Genomic DNA, 18,385 nt, shown 5'->3' on the forward strand with positions numbered 1-18,385 from the left:
TAGTCATTTTATATTTTGGCATGCATTATTGGAGCCAGGTCTTGGCAAATCAAATCGACTGAAGAAGAAACACACTATGTCCTAAATCAGTTTAGCAATGCTTGAAATCTGCAGAACAGAATACAGGCGGGTTGTAATTTTCTGGACTTTATGAGGGTATGTTTTATGCATCACTGGCAGGCTGTCCCATTGTGTGAATATCATTAATGTTTCAGAAAGTCCGTGGGTGCACAGCGACTGCAGCTGAAGGGAGGAAAGAATGACAATTTGCACAGTTTGACCTTGATTTGAACTTGTATTCATGCTTTATGTGCAGTATAAATCCAAAGCTTCACGGTCATCCCTGCGATTTCTGAGTCTTTAGAGCACACATTTAGCTTTTAAAGGTATCTCCTGTCACATAAATCAAATATACACTCACATTTCTGCTGTGGCAAACATCACCTCTTTTCTGTCTAATCCTCTGGAGGGGCCTCCATCTCTAACTCTCCCTCTGTTGTCTATTTTTTTCCTCCAAATGGGACATCTCTGTCCGGATTATCTCGCTCTTACAGGCTGCCGCTGCCTCGACTATCTTTATGTATGTTTGTAGTCACCATACATGCACACACAGAGAGACAGAGGACGCCCAAACATGCAGCCATACAGCCTCATCTGCTCCATCTTCTCAGCCGGATGCTTCAAAGCAAAGGCTGTGATAAGAGTGGCGAGGAGAAGAGGAGTGACGGAGGGAGGGAGGAATGTGTGACAATAATGTGCGTATGAAGAGGGAGGCTCTGCGTGGAGAGATGTAAGGAAGGCAGTTTGTGTTTAGGAAGAGGAGTAAGGCTTGTTTGGTTGTCCTTGACAGAGCTCTTTGAGCTTTTAGACCTCAGAATGAGGATGTTTTTACAAAGACAGGACATATAGCTGGTGAACATCAGTGCTGCAGTCCTTCTATTCATCAGGGAGGTCATTTAAACTCCATTCATAGATGGAGTAAGTCTCCATATCTTCCGTGGATATTATGAGAGGTTATTTTTTTCCTTGTAAATGAAAAATGATTCTTGCCCACTCAGTTTTTTTAAATTTCTCTCTTGTGCAGTAATGTGGAAATTACTTTTTTTTACCTCTGGAGAGGCTGTAAAGTTATATCTATAGTCTGTAAAAGTTGTTGTCACCAAAAGGTGAAGTTAACTTCCTGGTATAAGAATCTGTTTAGGTTATGTGAGCCGTCACTGGAATCAGCTTTTAGTTAAACTATTTCTATCCTTACAAATTTAAGGAACTTTTTGTGATGTGAAATGAGGACTCACAGTCATCTCAGCTGCTTTAAATTCTAGCTCTTTCTCTTGGTTCTTCTCACTCATCTTAGCCTTTATGACTCAGGCTGTACATTAGTAAAAATACCATAGTGGGATGGATGGCGTAGGGTGGTAGCGACAGGCCCCAGTGAGGCTTTATGAAGGGCTCTCGTCCTTCATAAGATGCAAAGATGCAGTCACATTCGCACACAACATGTGCACAAATAATAAGGCATACTTACAGTATGTGGTACCAACCATGACTCAGACTCAGTGTGGAGCATCCATTAAAGGCTGTTTCACACTGAGCCTGCTTTTTCATTCATCTTTATTTTTCACTTTCTTTTTCTGCATCTTTTATTTGTCCAAGTGGTTTGGAGCAGGAATAGTCTACTGGTCAGGTATCATCAGGACCCACCACCACCACCCCCTTATGAGAGATCATGACCCAAATTTAAAAAAAAAAGAAAGAAAGGTTGAACCTCTCAAATGTAAGTTTGGACTAAGGATGCACAATATTGGATTTTTTTGCTGATATTCAACATGTCAATATTTACAGATTTATTTTAGCCGATACTCATGTTCAAATATGTATTTCAGACCCCAAAACTCCATTAATTTAAACACATTTTAATGTATAAGGATGAACAAAGATACAAACTTGAGTCCTTAAAACACACTCTCAAGTTTGAAGATTGAGAATAAACAAAAGAAAAAGACCTGGGTCTGTTGCTCCAACCTTAAATAAACTGGCAAAAATGTAAAGTGGATATATGCTGATATTCACAGCCAAAATATCGGTTTAAAAAACTGAAAGAAATGACTTATATCAGGCGGGATTAATTCCCAATCTCAGTGGTATTTGGTGCAGGCATAATTATAAACGCCGTGTAGACTTCAACAATACAACATAATACATGTGATCCTGATGACATGAGAATGTGAGATGAGGGCAAGAAGTGCACACTGCAGGTATTATAAGAATTTTTTTTACTGACCTCGAGTGCAATCTGTCGACCTTACAAAAACATGATCTCTTTCCATAGGTTGACCAATTTAGCTTGGATGTAGGCAATCAGTATCACTAATTACTCAGTCTTGCAGACCTCCTACTAGCCAGATGAAAGGAGACAACAGCCTTGAGGAGTCTTGAGCTATGAGGCTAGCTACACCCTATTAACAGCTTTTCCTCCTCATTTTGTCATAAACATGTATTTTATGCAAACGGTGTTATACTACTGACTAAATAAACCAAGTGAGATAAGCAATCGAGGAATGATATCATACACGAACAAGCTGGTTCCACCGGAATGGCTGTATTATGTGAACCACGGGAGTTGGCTGCTGTCTAAGGGACCAGTTTCCTATCTTGTGGCATCCACCATTACTCAGACTCTTATGAAGAGCTGTTGCAAGCCAAAAGACCAACTGTTGTTACTGAGTTGAGCCAAATGATCCAGATCTCTGAAAAGACATGGCTTTCCAAGACATCGGCTGCGGGAACACAAGCCAGATCAGGGTTTTATGGTGCCAAAACTGTGACAAACTGTACTGAACCAAACTGGACGGCTCTGAGGAAATGGACCATATGAGAGTGTTGTCAGACACAACTCCTCCAAGACTTTGGATGGAGGCTTTATATCCATAGCTGATGCTGTTTCTCTTTGAGCTTTTTAGACTTGTTCTACACTCTCAGGATTCAGAAGTAACTCAAGATTTTTCCCACAATTTGAACAGTTTGCACAGCTGTAAACAGCATAAAACGGTGGCATTCTGATGAGTTTCTATGTGCAGAAACTGCAATATGGCGTCATCGGCAAACAACCTAAGTACTGAGCTGAAACAATGCCCTCTATCTCTCCAACAGGCTTTGTAGTCTTTGGCACAGTGCCATGATGTTTGCGCAAATAACCTATGAACACAAAGGCTTCTGTCATGAGTAGATAGACTGAGAGTGTTTTAATTTCTTTTTTCAAGGGGAGATAGAACCACAGTCATCTTCACTGCTTTTTGTCCTCACAATGTAAGGCCATTCAGTCTCATGCTAGGAATTTTTAAAATAAGCAAAAATTAATGCATAGCTGTTAGTATGAAGGTTTCCACATGTAACCTTAAAACTTTTTAAAATCAGATTATGGAGTCAAATTGTGGATCAACTGTATTTGCAAAGTAAAGAGGTCAAAGAGGAAGCATTCAGCACCATGGATAGCGTTGCAAAGTTCCGAGACAACTATCACCTAAACACAGAGGAGCTGTCCATTGCATTGTGGTGCTGAAATGACTGCAGACTTTTATGAGAAATATTAAAACAATAACCTTGCAACTCGCAGCTCCTATTCCACATAGAGGCAAAATATTAAAGAAGATAAGAGGGAAGCTAGCTCCAGTATTGTCAACAAATAACACTATGTCCTGAAAACAGACCAGCTATAGAGGTGCACACACAGTTTACCCAGATAAAAGCACATGTTCAAAATGAAACAGGCGTTTGGGGGTGACCTGACTCTGAAGTGATAACAAACTCTTAAACAGGGGTAGCAGCAAATCAGATATCCCAAATACATTTTTAAAAGCACTTATCCTCATCTGAATGGCATCCAATGAGTCTTTAGTTTAGCAAAATCATCAGCAATATCCTAGATGTCCATATAGCCTCTTACTATGGATACATTTTGAAGTATTATTGGCATAGCATAGCGCTTTTCTTGTTGTCTGAACACTCAAAGCACTTTCACACCGCAGGTCACACATACCCATTCACACCCTTTCACACCACATTCACACAATGATGGCAGGGGTTGCTATGGAGAATTGTCCATCAGTATCAGCTAATCACATTCATACACATCGATACACATTTTCACAACACCGAAGCAGTGGGAGAAAATTGAGGCCCAATTGACATGTGACTGAAGAGCTGGGGATTGAATCCACGGCATTTCGATTGCAGGATGACCAACTCTACTCTAATGCACAGTTGGAAGACACCCATTGATGAGAAGCAGTACACCACACTTTCCTGACCACCACCCCTTGCCACAGGTGGGAAGTCAATAACTCAGTGGACAACTTCACTCATGGTGCAGAAGTGTTTAACATCAAACACAGAAATAATCTGTCAATAAGAGCAAAGGAATCCCAGCAGTGATCCGTGTACAACAGGCAGCATCTGAACACATCTAAACATATCTAAATATTTTGCCCAAAGGCATGATGGGAAAGCTCCACCCTGCCTTGAATTGGCAATGGATGGAGCTTAGATCAATTGACTCTCCAAACTCTGAAATGTTTAAAGCTGGGCATACACTGATTCCAAGCTGACTCTATGACAGTCATGGCAGATTGTCATACTGTGCAACTGAATCCCATCAGTTGCACATCACGACCATCACTCATCACTCATGTGCTCACACTGTACGTTCCAATAGTAGTGCTAAACCTGAATGTCTATTCTGTAAGAGTGAAGTCAGGATGGAGTGAGAAAAAAATCTGTGGAGTTTCCTTTCCACACAAAAACAGCATCACTATCAGTGTCAGCTGCAGGTCTGTAGTTAGGAATATTTCCTGTACCTTTGTTTCCTTTATCATGGAGGGTTGGGGGAGGGGGTATTAGAAGGTCATTCCTGCTTTTGTCATGATGATTTAAGATGCTGTGTGACAGATTACCGAGGAAAATATACCCCCAAGTTGAGGATTCTGCTCGTTTTTCTGCTTTCACTGTGGGATTGTCTGGAGTTTTAAGATCAAAATATCAAAGATGTTCGAAATCTATCAAACCAGTCTGGAGCAGCTGATCGGGCTGCGATGGGGTCCTAGTTGTCAGTCATATCCCCATGTACACAACACATCAAACGACAGACCATCTGACTAAAAGTTGCCGTGGCTTTGGAGTTAGTAGTGCAACTCAAAATTTGTGGCTGAATCAGATGAAATTCGCACAGTGTATGCCTAGCTTTACACTGAGAGTTCAACTCTCTGCGCTCTCTCACCAAGAGTTTGCATTGCAAAACAACAGTCAAAAATGAAAATTAAAGGATGAAAATTTTAAGCCCTGGCCTGCTGACCAAATCCAGTGACACTCTCTTCACCTTTTATGTTATTTTGTTGGAAGCTTCTGCTAAACAGTGGTAGCACATGGATGAGGGATGTTACATCTAATGCACAAAAGCAACAAGTGGGAGCAGGTGCAGGACAGTGTATGCCCATTAAGATATTTTTTAATACAGCTTGTAACATGAAAGTTACTTTTTATTGTTTTAAAATCATTACTATTCACTGCAGGATGTTGCACAATAGTTTTATGTGTAGAAAGTACCCAGGCACAAAATAAACTGTTGCAACTTTAATGGTATTTGTGTATAAATGGACTTGCAAAGCTGTCTAGAGCTTTAGGATGACAATGGAAATGATTCAATAAATCAGCATTGAGCCTTTGAACTTTAGGGACTAGGTCTAATGTTAGTACATTTTTAAAAAGTATAGAACGTGTTTTTAATGTTTTCCACTTATTGTATTGCAAAATGAGTATAAGGATTATCGTTTATGTCTGAAAAAACATTTTTAAATCAGAGATTTTAAATATATTCTGAGAAATAATCATCAGTTGTATCTTCACTATCAAACACTCATCCATAGCCTTAAAGCCTAATCCTACAGGAGGTCATTTTATTTTTAGAAACAAGGATGTGATTATAGTTAATAGAGAGGGCTGAGACAGAGAGAAATAATCCCATCAGTGGAGGGTTCTCATAAAGACCTAGGATTAGAAAAGTGCGTGTGAGCGTCTGTGTTTATTGTGCTGAAGCTCTGAACACACAATTTGGAGGTCAAAACTGGTTTGTTATGTTTGTGTTCTGCGAGTTAAACATAGGCAGCGAGTGTGAAATGTGTGCACATCGATGCCTGCACACGCTGTCGACTCAGGTTCGCTCACAGCTCGGGTTTACACTTAATAACACGAGTGGAAGCAGGGGATAGACAGAGGGGGTGAGGACTGAATAATGAGAGATGCCTATACTCAGCATGTTCTCCCTTCGTATAAAAAAAATAAAAAAAATCCCGGGGCAAAGATGTGGTCAGCGATATGGAAATGCCCCGTCTCCATTCCTGAGGCAACTGACAAGGATGTTGCTGTGTTCTTTCTGAATAGGCCGCATGTTTTCCTGTTGATATGTGAGTCTGACAGAGGGAGAAACACACAGGGGGAGAGGCTGGAGAAGCCTCAGCCTGCTGCTGGAGTCATAAAGTCTATTTACGGCATGTACAGTGACACTTTTATTCTGCTATCTCTCACCTTCCTCCCTCTGCTACATCTCTCTAACACACACGCTGACACAGCCTCTCACACTGTGGACATATTTATCTCACGCTCAATAAGGCCGTGGTGTGGGTCTTTCCCTCTGTGTGCTCTGATTAATATGCACTGGGCTCAGTTTGCTTAGTCAACGTTTTATCTTTCCAGCCATCCGTCAGTCTCTCTGTCTCTGCCTCTCCTCCTCCTAGTTCATCTCATCAGCCTCTCTGCCTGTCATCCCGTCTCAGCATCACCTTCCTCACTCTCTGTGACTCACATGTTTTTGCCCGTTCATCAAAATGCCTCCCTCACTTTGTCTCTCTCCTTTCCTTCCTCCATGTCAGCACACAGGTAGGGGCCCTTGGGATGCCCCTCATTACTTCCTTTCCTCCTGTCTCTCATTTCCTCTGATCTTCTTTTGTGTTACCTCACCTCACCTGTTTCCTTACCTCATTTAATCTCCTCTCCATATTTTCAAGCCTCTACCTTATAGTGATGGGTACAAGAACTCGTTGTGGCCATCATTACTCGAGTGATGTTATACCTCTTCCTCTGTGCAAATGCCTTTTTAAGCTGCAATATTTGAACTGATTTAGCGTGACGTGTGCTAGAACTTTCCAGGTTCGTCTGACTGAATATGCTCAGTAAGAAATGGTTCAAAGTACACACTCCAGCAGAGGTAACTAGCCATGGCTCTGGCTTTATTAGCACAGCAATCAGAGTCGATGGGTTGAAGCCCTGCCAACTGCGATATTAAATCTAGGGGGATGTGTGAGCAAAGGTTCCCATCATGCCCACGGGCAGAGTGTTTAGTTGTGTTTTAGATGTGTTTAGTTGTGTTTGGCTGTTGACTGCATGAGACACATGTGCACCATGAGCGAAGTTATACCTTACAGAATTTCCACACAGCAGAGTATTTTGGTTTGTGAAGGGGTTGACAGCAATCGTTGGACAACATTTGGACTGTGTCTTTCATACTACCAAGCTATGTGTTGATCTTTATATTTGTACAATTAATCCATTTGTGCCCATATTTTCTCCAGTATGTCTATGAACAAAATTATGTTAACTGGGTCCCATATGAATAGATTAGATAGATTAAACATAAATTAGTCTTCAGTGGTCCAGGCCTGTGGGCTAGGATGAAATTAGATCATAAATGAAACATTTTTATCTCTCTTCAATCACAGTAAACTGACTGATTTATTAAACTTACAGGTCTGCCAAACAAGTGTGGTCCGTCAATATCAGAAACAAATCACATGAATTAAAGTGCAGATTGTAGAAACAGTAGAAACTGTTGCTTTACCACGCTGTACATATAGTCTAACAACCTGGAATACAACTTAACTGCATTGGAGCTTTTCCTAAGTATAAGTCAGCAAAAGCCTCTTTCTTTGTCTCATTTTTCTCTCTGTCCTCTTCTTTTATCTTTTTTTAACCAACTATTCCATCTCCCTCGTGTCCTCTGCTCTCATGTTTTGTTTCCTTGTTTCCCCTCGACTTTGTTTGAACTGCCTCTTTCACTTTTTCATTTTTCTGTTCTGTTATTCACTCTTCTTTCCTCACAACCTTTCTTCCATCTCCATTGACTGTCCTCAGGTTTTCCTCTTTTTGATGTCTATTTCTTCACCCTCTACTGGATTCAGCTCTTTTCTTGTTAACTTTCCTTTCCCCTCATCTCTTCTAATGCCTCCTCTGTAGTAATAGCCAGAGGCCAGACAACCTGAAGGACTGTGAATGTGAATTCTCAAGAATATTATAGAGGATTCTTTCAAACTTTGCTTCAGTGTCCACTCTGACAAAAGGATGAACCGGGTTCTATTTAACAGGAAAAATGTAAGATCATTGGGACATATATTCATTGATTGCTTGCAAATGTGATTGCTCAAATGTCTCCTCTGATTCAAGGCTGGCCTCATTGGGGATGGTCTAGTTCAAAGGTTAAGGTCAATCTTCATCCTTGCTTGCAAATATAACATTTAAAGGATGCCTCGATGGCTCATCTTCAGACTTGGCAACAATGCCTGCTCTGACTCATGAATTAACTTAGATGCTTGAGGTCATAGATCAAAGTTCAAGGTAATGGGCCTCATGTTCACCCTATGATTGTAAACATGATATCTTAGGAATGCTTTGAGGAATTTTCTTAAAGCTTTGCACAACTATCCAGTCTGACTCAAAGATAAATTGTATATATTTTGGAGGTATTCTGAACTATAGTGTTTTTTTTTTTGTAAAATATTTCAAGAATGCATTCAGGGATTTTTGCCACAAGCCTAGAGTTAAACTTTAGGTTGAACTGATTCTATTTTAAAGGACAGATGTGAGATCATTTTGACATATATACATCGATTGCTTTCAAATGTGTTATTTCAAGGATGCTTAGATGGCCTGTCTTAGGAGATTTTCAAATCACTGCACTCCCTTTTAATTTACATTTTACACAGTGCCCCAACTTTTTCAAATTGATTTGTACTTTTCTAGCTCTGCAATTCAAAGTCCCTTACAGAACATGCACCTAAACTTAAACTATCACACTATTTTAAAAAACACTCCAGTCTTCATCTTGATCCCCTACTGTGCTTCACCATCTTTTAGAGGCTTATAAGCAACAGGCTATAGTTTAAGTTATTCCTTAACTCTGTTTCTCTGCTTCCTCTCGATGTTGCCTCTCTTGGTCTATTTTGCCCCATCTTTTTACTTGTCTCTTTCATTCTTCTCCTTATTTCTCAACAGCTTTCTTTTTTCTTCTCTTCTACCTTCAATTTAATCTTCTGTTCTCTCCTTGTGTCATTGTCTCCTTTTGTGTTTCCTGTCCTTGTACCTTTTTTATTTCTTTTAGCTCCCTCTGATCTGCTTTTAACCTCTTTCCTCTGGTCTCCTGTCTTGTTTTGTCTCCTATCCAATTCAATTTCTCCAAAACTCTCCTAAGAGGTTAAACACACTCGGTTCAATTCAATCAGAGATGGTAGGTATTAGGATAAGCCCCGCTGATCTGGTTTGGGATTTGTGTTTTTTCCACCACTCGTACCTCACCCACTATTAGGTGACAGCTGCTGTGCGGCTGGATTATTACATCCAGACTAAATCTAGCTCCGTGTATTCTGTGTACCTGTGACACACTGCTGCTTGCACTTTGTGCTCCTGCTGTGTAAAAGCAGCAAGAAAAAAAACGCTTTGACAGGTTACAAAGAAATTACCAGAGTACAGAATATTCATAAGGGTTAGAATGGACTTAATGAGACAAGGGTATTTAGGAGACCATCTGTAGTGTCTTAAAGTATAGTGTATTTACAGTTGATGTTTGACTGTACAGCACGGTCTTACCCCAAGCAACAAAGATCCTCTTTAAAATGATCAAACAGCATTTACTGACAAAGAGGATTAATATGAGACATTTTATACACGTCATACACAAAATTTCTAGAGATGCAACCAACCCCTGCACCTATTTCACTTTTTCTTACATCAACGGCAATCTTAATACAAAGCAACCACATCCTTGGTTTCAGGGTCCTTCTCAGAAGCTCTCATTATTGCAAGGTTAAGATAGTGAACCCCTGCTTCTTTACTGGTACCCTGATTTTGTTTTAAAACAGCCCTGTATGCTTGATTCCTGCACACTGAAAGCAAAGCTAACCAGAGTCAGATTCCTTGTTGCATAAGCATACTTGACCAAAAAATTTGATTCTGATTTCTGATTATGTGACTCATAAGATCCATTGTGAACAAACTCTGGGACTTTTTCTCTCCCTTGAGGATGTATCCTCCTCTAAAACACTGAATAACTTCGTCAGGGACACCTTGTTTTTAGATGCACTGATTCATCTCAGTGCTGTGACCATTTATTCATCTGCTCTGAGGCTTAAAACCAGGTCTTGCAACATACCATGACCCCATCTACTGTTTCTGAATGTGTAGTCTAATTAGGAGGTAAACAAATGTTTGCAATATCAGCCGATCATGATTATTTTGCATCCCTAAAGACTTGGATCCCCCTGGGTCTGCATTAGAAGGGTTTAATTTTTGTATATTATTGTAATCTCTTGAATGCTGCATGTTATATACTCACAGGAACATAAATGACGGTGGTGTTTAGCAGACCTGTCACCTGGATGGAACATAAACAAGAGCCTTCCTCAGCTATTAAAGGCAATCATCCTTTGTGCTGCTTCTTCATTTAACACAGCCGGAAGAATAGGTCAAACACTTTACATCTGACATTTCAGCTAATTGTTTTAATGTTTAGAATTGCCTCTGACACAGCAGTCAGTGTTAGTTTACTGCTTCACATTAAGCAACAGAAAACAAGAGAAGGAATTATGTTGACATGTCGTTTTGTCTCTTCAGTAGCGTCTTTGATTTAAAATCACAGTATGCTCGTTTGTTTTAATCACTCTGTGTTGATACTTTGAGTGCTTCTAGGGTTTTATTGTGCGTTTGAATGAAAGCATGAATCATCAGTGATTAATAAAAATGAATCAAGGTCCTTGTTAAAAGGAAATCTCTCTGAAAGCTACAAAAATAATCTATCTACGGAAGTGTCTTCCTCCTGCTGCAGATACTTTACATTGATTTGCAGCTCATGCTTTCTGAGTTTTATTTAGTTATTATGAATATCAACAGTAAACCCTGAAAGCCTTTTCTGCTCTCAGCTGCTCGAGAGCTCTTAGATAACGTCCCTGAAAGAAGAAAAAAGCGAGGTATGTTTGAAAAAGAAAAAAGCAATTCGAACTGCAAATGAAGGTGTTTGCTGCAGAATGATCCATATCTGTCAGCCTTTCCTTATCTCAGCAGCCTGTTTGACCAGGAAACAACATGCTGTTTTAGCCGATATGCTGAATCCTGTCAGCATCGCGTTTAAGTCACCTGTCTTCATCCAGGAGAGTCACGCTGAGACAGAAACAGTTTCCCATCTGAGCCACAGCCAGGAGATTTAAGCTCACAGCTCGGCTGGTTGCAACATTAACTCCATCTCTTAATAAGACAGACACTAACTACTGTATGTTTACATGTACAGAATTTATTCAGTTTAATTAAAACCATGCTGTATGGACATTAGGGATTTGAAAAAATAACCTAATAGCATTTTTTTTTCCCAATATTGAGATTGAACATGCAATTATTTTGAGGTTCCTCATCTTGTGTATTTTTTTTAACAAATTCAAGCAATAAATCATTCTGTGTTTTTAACCTGCATTTAGTCAGGAACATTATCATCAACCATGCTATTGCAAAATAGATATGCAGTCTTACTCTGCAGAGAGGCTCTGCTCCAAAGATGCTCCCTGGGTTAGTCAAGCAGCTGCTTTGACTTTTAAAAGAGCACATAGCTAGAAACCCACATGAATAGATACAGTAATGACACTAGATATTGAAAACAGAAAACAATGTTTCAGAAGCAGTTAATCCATAGTAGCATGAATCTAAAAATGATGTTGCAACATGCTTTATGCTATAAAGGAGGCAGCTGGGGTGGAGGAGGTTAAGCTTTGCCAGCAGCAGCAGCGTGGTGCATCTGCATTAATGCAAGCGAGATTAGTGAGAAGTCGTTATATAGACTGTTGTGTCTATAGAAAGAGCTGTGATTGGCTGTGGGAGCTGGGAGGCATTAACTGGTATCAGCTGATTGTAGCTGAGGGCATGACTTCCTTGAACTAACGTTAAAGACCCTGTAAAGTGAAAATAAATCTGTATTTAGGTTTGTTGTATGACACGTCACTGTGTTATGCACTCCTAAATCAGATTTCAGTCAACTAAAACATCTCTAAGTTTATAAAATTAAGCTTTAAAGCAGAAAAATGAGGCAGTAAAATCTGCTCCAGGATGGTGTGGGCGTGTCTGTTGAATGAGATGAAGCCATGCTGACTCATGAGAAATACAATCCTTTCAGATTTAAAAAATGTTACAATCTGAATGTTGACCTTATGATCAGACTGCAGCTGCCTGGCTCTGTGCCAGAGAGTCCTTTTTCTGGCTCAGATCTCTGTTATGATGCTGGCTGATAAATTCGGTAAATCTACCTCACAATGAACAAAAAAAACAAGCATTTAACTGACTTTAACCTTTAATAAAGGCAGTGACATCAGCTCACAACAGACTGTACTGAGATGAACTGCTCTGTGATTTTATATTGTAGTGCCCACATATTTGCCCCACCCAAATTAAGCAGAGGAAAGAGGTGAAAAACTCCTTAATAGTCTAAATCCAGAATTCAGCCACATGTAGATCTCAGCGTTTTCACATGTTTACAACAACCATATACTACAGTGTGTTAAAAGAAAAAAGAAAAAAAAAACTTTGGATTTCACTTTACAGGGTCTTTAAGTTTCATCAATATTAGATAGAATAAACAAGGGCAGAACAATTGAAAAATATATCTAGGTGCAGTTATCTGGCTCATTATGCAAATTTGTCATCAATAGATTTACTAAAGGGGATTACCATTTTTATGTCACTTGTTTTGATTGTGAAAAAAACATACATAAAACACAAAAGGAAGGATTTTGTAAACCATTCTAAAGAAAATGACACTTACATGTTTGCATTATGTGCATAAAATCTTTGCAACTGCAACAAAACGGTTGTATTGAACTGGTATTTTCACACATTTCAAGTTAAAGAAATATCACAACTTCTGCCCAGCCCTAATAGAGATTCAAAATGCCCCATCCTGCCCCTCTAATCAGTCAGAAACAGCAGAAGAAGAGGATTTTCCTCCCTGATCTCTGTTAAGCATTCATAATTAACAGACTGGATGGTAGCAGAAGCATTAATGAGTCAACTACATGTATTCATGGGTGTTTGTGGGTGAAGCTCTCCTCTGTGGTGAGATCCAGTTTGTCCTGCTATTTTTATTCCTCTGTTATTATTTTCTGTCTTGGTTTTTGTTCAGAGCACCAGAATAACCAACTCTACCTGTGTTGTAAGCAAACATCACTTTTGCTGCACGCCTCCTCCACTTGTCCCTCGCTGTGGGACTGATATTTAATTCTCCTCTCTCCTGTCTATGACACTGGATGTCTGTGTTTTCTTTTCCTTTATTTATCAGAATGAGTCAACTTCACGTACAGCAGTGATCCTTCTTCTGCTTTCTCCCTTATTAAACTGAAAGCTCAGCGGTGCAAACTTCTGCAGTCGATAAACACACAGGTCTGGAGGATGACCTTCAGTTAGACTCAGGATGCAGTGATTATGGATCTTGAGGGCACGATTACACTGAGGAATAAACCTGGTTTTACGATTGTTGCAGTCATTATGAATCAATTGTTCAATTTTAGTGTTTAAAATCCCAATGCTCTTCTACAGAAGAGACTATTTCTGGATCTACTTTTCTTTATTGCTGCCTTTTTCAAAAGAGAAATAACACAATGATCAAATAATCCAGTAAAAAAATATTAAAACCAATAACAAATAACTGTTCCTTGTCTAAAACTTTGAACCCAAACCATCTCCAAGTAATGAGCCAGAGTTTGAAAAAGACAAACAGAACATTTGCACTTCTGTGCATAGTAAAACCGATATGATGATTCACAGTGAAAGGGCTCAAGGGATTCATTGTGTGCCTCTTTTTTCCGCTCTCCTGACCACTCAAATAGCACGGCACATTTACTCTTTAAAACACTTGTTTAAACACTGATGAGCCAAACTAATATGCAAAGCCACAACTTCACATCAGGACAAAATCTAATCACATTTATGCACATCCATTCACGGATGATTATGCCTTTGAGAGTAATTCTGGATTCAGTATCTTACACAAAGATAATGGACGTGGACTAGAGGAGGGAGATATCAACCAACACTGCAGGGGTCGTCAACTACAATTTCACAACAGCCAGCTTTTTGTTTACCAGCGCTGTCGGGCCCGGACATTGAACTATCCTGAAGTCTTCTAATTAACACATTCTTATAAAAATATCATTCCTTCACAGAATTAATGGAACTTAAGCCTTAAACCACTGATCATCAACTGGCGGCCGGGGGCCAAATCAGGCCCCCCCATAGCTTCCTGTCTGGCCCCCAGAAGATCATTAAATTCAGAAAAGCAATTCATATTCAAATAGTTTTAGAATGACAACATTTGATCTGTTGTAACAGAAATTCACTTGTCAGCCATTATTTGTAAATATTTTTAAAAATCTGTTAAAACTGGCAAAAATGGGCAGATAAAGTGGTTAGGGATTAGGTGATAAGCGTCCAAATGGGTTGTGGAGTGGCACAAAGGGACAAATACTTACAGGAAATGTGGTGAAAAGAGGTTCAAATGTGCCAAACTATTAGTATAAAAGGGAAAAGGGGCAAAAAGTATGTAAAAATGGGTTACAAGTGGCAAGAATGGTGAAAAAAAGTAATGAAAATTGGCAAAAAAAATAGACGAAAAGTGGCAGCACAGGATAAAGGAGGGATAAAACAGGCAGGAAAAGTGGTTTAAAAGAGTTAAAGAATTGCAAAAAATGGGTTAAAAAGGCGTAAAAGGGCTAAAAGTATCAAAAATGGGTTAAAAGTGGCAAAATGATACAAAATATTCGATGGTATAACAGTGAAAAGGCAGGAAAATGGATTTAAGAGTGATAAAATAGTTAAAAGTGGCAAAAAGTGTAGCAGAAATGGCAGAATGCAGCAGTGAATTAGTGAAAAGTGTATGAGATGAGTTCATATTGGTGCTAAATCATAATTGTTGAGGACCCATTCTCTGGGATTTTCAGGAGCCCAGCCAAGATGAGGATAGATCTCGTTGGTAATGCCTCAAAATGTCGTGGGATTTGACAGAAAATACATGTACTAATAAAATAATATGTTAATCAGAACAAAATACTGATTTAATTTTTCTTTATTTGGAAGTCCGGCCCCCAGAGACTCTGTCAAGACTAAATCTGGCCCTTGTGCAAATGTACTTGATGACACCTGCCTTAAACGGTGAGATCAGTCCCTACACTGCAGCCGGCCACAAGGGGGCGACTGAGATATTTTAGCTATATATATCTGAAGCACTCCTAATGTCTGTCTTGAGTTCAGTTGCTAATATGCTGTGTTGTCATTGGCCAAGCAGGAAACAGATTTTCTGTGAAGATTCTCAGCAGGGAAAATTGCACTCTCAAAGAGCCTCAAGTAGAAAATTGATGTGAAAAACTGCAACTTTAATCAAGATAACAATAAGTTTGCCAAAATACAGAAATACCAGTGTGCTTCTTGTTTTTGCCTTCTGAAATTTTCAAGATTTAGTAATCACCTTGGGGCCTTATGGGAAGTCCTGGGGGGCCTGATGTGGCCCCCAGGCCTCCAGTTAATGATCACTGCACTACTGCTCTGCCTCCACCCCTGAGCTAAAGCCAGTCCTACCACATAAAAAGCAGCACCGAGTCCACTTAAAAACTTCTTCCGTATCTGACATTCCTCGTAGATGGAGGTTGCTCTGTCACATACAAACAGATTAAGCCCCATGAAAAATGGGCAGACTCCATAAGATAATAAAAAGCCTGTTAGGGAATGAAAGTCTGGTTAAACTAAATGGTTATTTTAAGTGTGATAGAAATCATGCAGTGAAACTGAGCAGTGTAATACTTGAGTTTAAAACAAGCCTCAGGTGTATGCACTGATAAATCATTGTCTCCTGCAGACATTTTGCCCTTTATGCCTCCTCCATGGCTAGGAAGCGTTCACCAAAGTACACTTAACAGAACGGAGTGTCTCTTTTTTACTTTTTTACTAAGTGAGATGCTTTAGACTGACTCTATTTGTCACCATGTGGAGCAGAAGATGAGACAAGCTAACACTTCATAGTTTAATAGAGTCTTATAAACAGATGTGTGCAAGCTATGGAAGCAGAAGCCTGATGTTGTGAAGTTTCTCATCACACAGCTGCTGGGTCGTAAACTGACTGCAGATGGCAACTAGCTTTATGATCTTCTGTTCTTAAATTTCAAACTGCTTCCTTTAATTGCTGTTTGCATCTGGCAGTGTGTGAAGCATTTTTCTTAAACCCTTTTCTCCTCTCTCTCACCAGAGGCCCAGTCCAGCGCGATGATGTTCGACTGCATCTACTTAGAGCTCTCCGCCTCCCTGGACCACGGCACCAATGAGCTGTTAGAGGCAGCAGTCAGAACTGCACGGGGCGAGTGCGTAGGCCCCGGCTGGACCGACGGTGACCCCGGAGCAGCCCGCAGGGAGAGCCTGACCAGTCGTGCGAAAAGGTTCCTAGCCGGGCTTGTACCTCGCTCGTACTGTCGAGACCGAGAGAGAGGCCGCTACCGGGAAATGAGTCGACACCGGGGCAGCAAGATTCTCCGCCAGAAGTCTCGCTCCTGCCACGACCTCAGTGCACTGTGACACACATGAACACGCATGGGCAGAGAGACAAACTCCCACACATGCACACACACCAGGATGAAGGATGTTGGTGAAGGGGGAGGAGAAAGACATGGAGCAAGAGAAGGAAAAGTGGAAGACTGCAAGGGATGAAAGAAGATGATGGAAGGTCAAGTGAGGAGAAAAGGGACAGAGAGTGAAAGAAGAAGCTAAAATCCCCCAGCACCACAACAGTGAGCCTTTATCTTCCTCTGATCAGTGAAACCAATTTGAGAGAGATAGAGACCAGAGGTTTGAGAGAAAACAGAAATAGATAAAGACGTGAACCGAAAGGGCCGATTCCTGATGCGAGCAGCAGAAAGAAAATTAATTATTACAACACTGCAGCTTTTTTTTCCTTTGAGGACATACTCAGGTGGGAAACTGATATCACAAGAACAATATTGCATCGCTTTATTCCAGGCTGCAAGTCTTAAAAACATGAAGAAACTGCTATTAGAGCTTGCATGGTTTTCTGACTAAAAGGCAACCTGAAAGTCATTTTCCTGTTTAAAATAAGTAACTCCTGACCAGAGGCGGAGCCAGGGGATGGCTTACAGGGCTTAAACCCTGAAAATTGAACTGTTAGCTGGGTAAAAAGTAGTTATCCTCTGGCAGTCATAATATCTTAATGCAAAAGAAATAAATAAATGAAAGAACATGACGATTTCATTCAGTAGCTAAACTGACCAAATCAAACTGTTTATATAACTCTAAGTTCAACTTTTTAAGAGACAGAAGTGAAAATACTTGGTTTTCAACATGTTGGTTTAACAAGATGAAGAAATCCGATATCAATAATAGTGTTGGCTCTATAGGATGGTTTTTAGGAGGTAAATTATTGATTTGATCTGTCAGCATGAAAAATCTACATTTGTATAGTATGAAAGTAGTGTATTTCAAAGCAAAAATTTCCTGGGTAGCATGCATCAGGACCAAGGTTATTGTAGTTAACTATCCATCCTTTTTCTATACCGCTTATCCCGCTGGGGGTCACAGGGGGGCTGGAGCCTATCCTACCTCATTGGGCAAGAGGGTGAGGTACATCCTGGACTGGTCACCAGTCAATCACACTGCTGACATATATAGACAGACAACCAGGTACGCTCACATTCAATCTCTACAGCCAATTTAGATTCACCAATTAACCTAATGAGCATGTTTTTGGTGGTGGGAGGAAGCCGGAGAACCCAGAGAGAACCCAGGCAGGCACAGGGAGAACATTCAAACTCCGCACAGAAAAGCCCTGACCAGGAAGCGAACCAGCTGTGAGGCAACAGCACTGACCCCTACGGCCACCGTGCAACCCTATAGATAACTAAAACTAAGTAAAACTAAAATGTAAAAAACATTTTAGTAAAGTGAAACTAAAAACTAAGCTTTACAAATAAAACAAAAACTAAGAAGAGGGTGTATCAGTGGCAGAAGGGGTAAATCCCCCCTGACAAATCACACCCTG

General features: G+C 40.2%; 1 protein-coding gene across 2 annotated transcripts in view; it reads left to right on the forward strand.

The window, feature by feature from the left end:
* rem2 (RAS (RAD and GEM)-like GTP binding 2) overlaps positions 1-17,954 on the forward strand; it is a 72,765-nt gene extending 54,811 nt beyond the window's left edge. For both annotated transcript variants that reach the window (XM_041804077.1, XM_041804078.1), the window contains exon 5: positions 16,586-17,954. In XM_041804077.1, the coding sequence (XP_041660011.1) occupies positions 16,586-16,908 (323 nt within the window). In that variant the 3' untranslated portion in view covers positions 16,909-17,954. The remainder of the gene's footprint in view (positions 1-16,585) is intronic.
* Positions 17,955-18,385: the final 431 nt, after the last annotated feature.

The sequence above is a fragment of the Cheilinus undulatus genome, linkage group 13, assembly GCF_018320785.1.
Source record: "Cheilinus undulatus linkage group 13, ASM1832078v1, whole genome shotgun sequence".
In the NCBI taxonomy this organism is placed as follows: Eukaryota; Metazoa; Chordata; class Actinopteri; order Labriformes; family Labridae; genus Cheilinus; species Cheilinus undulatus.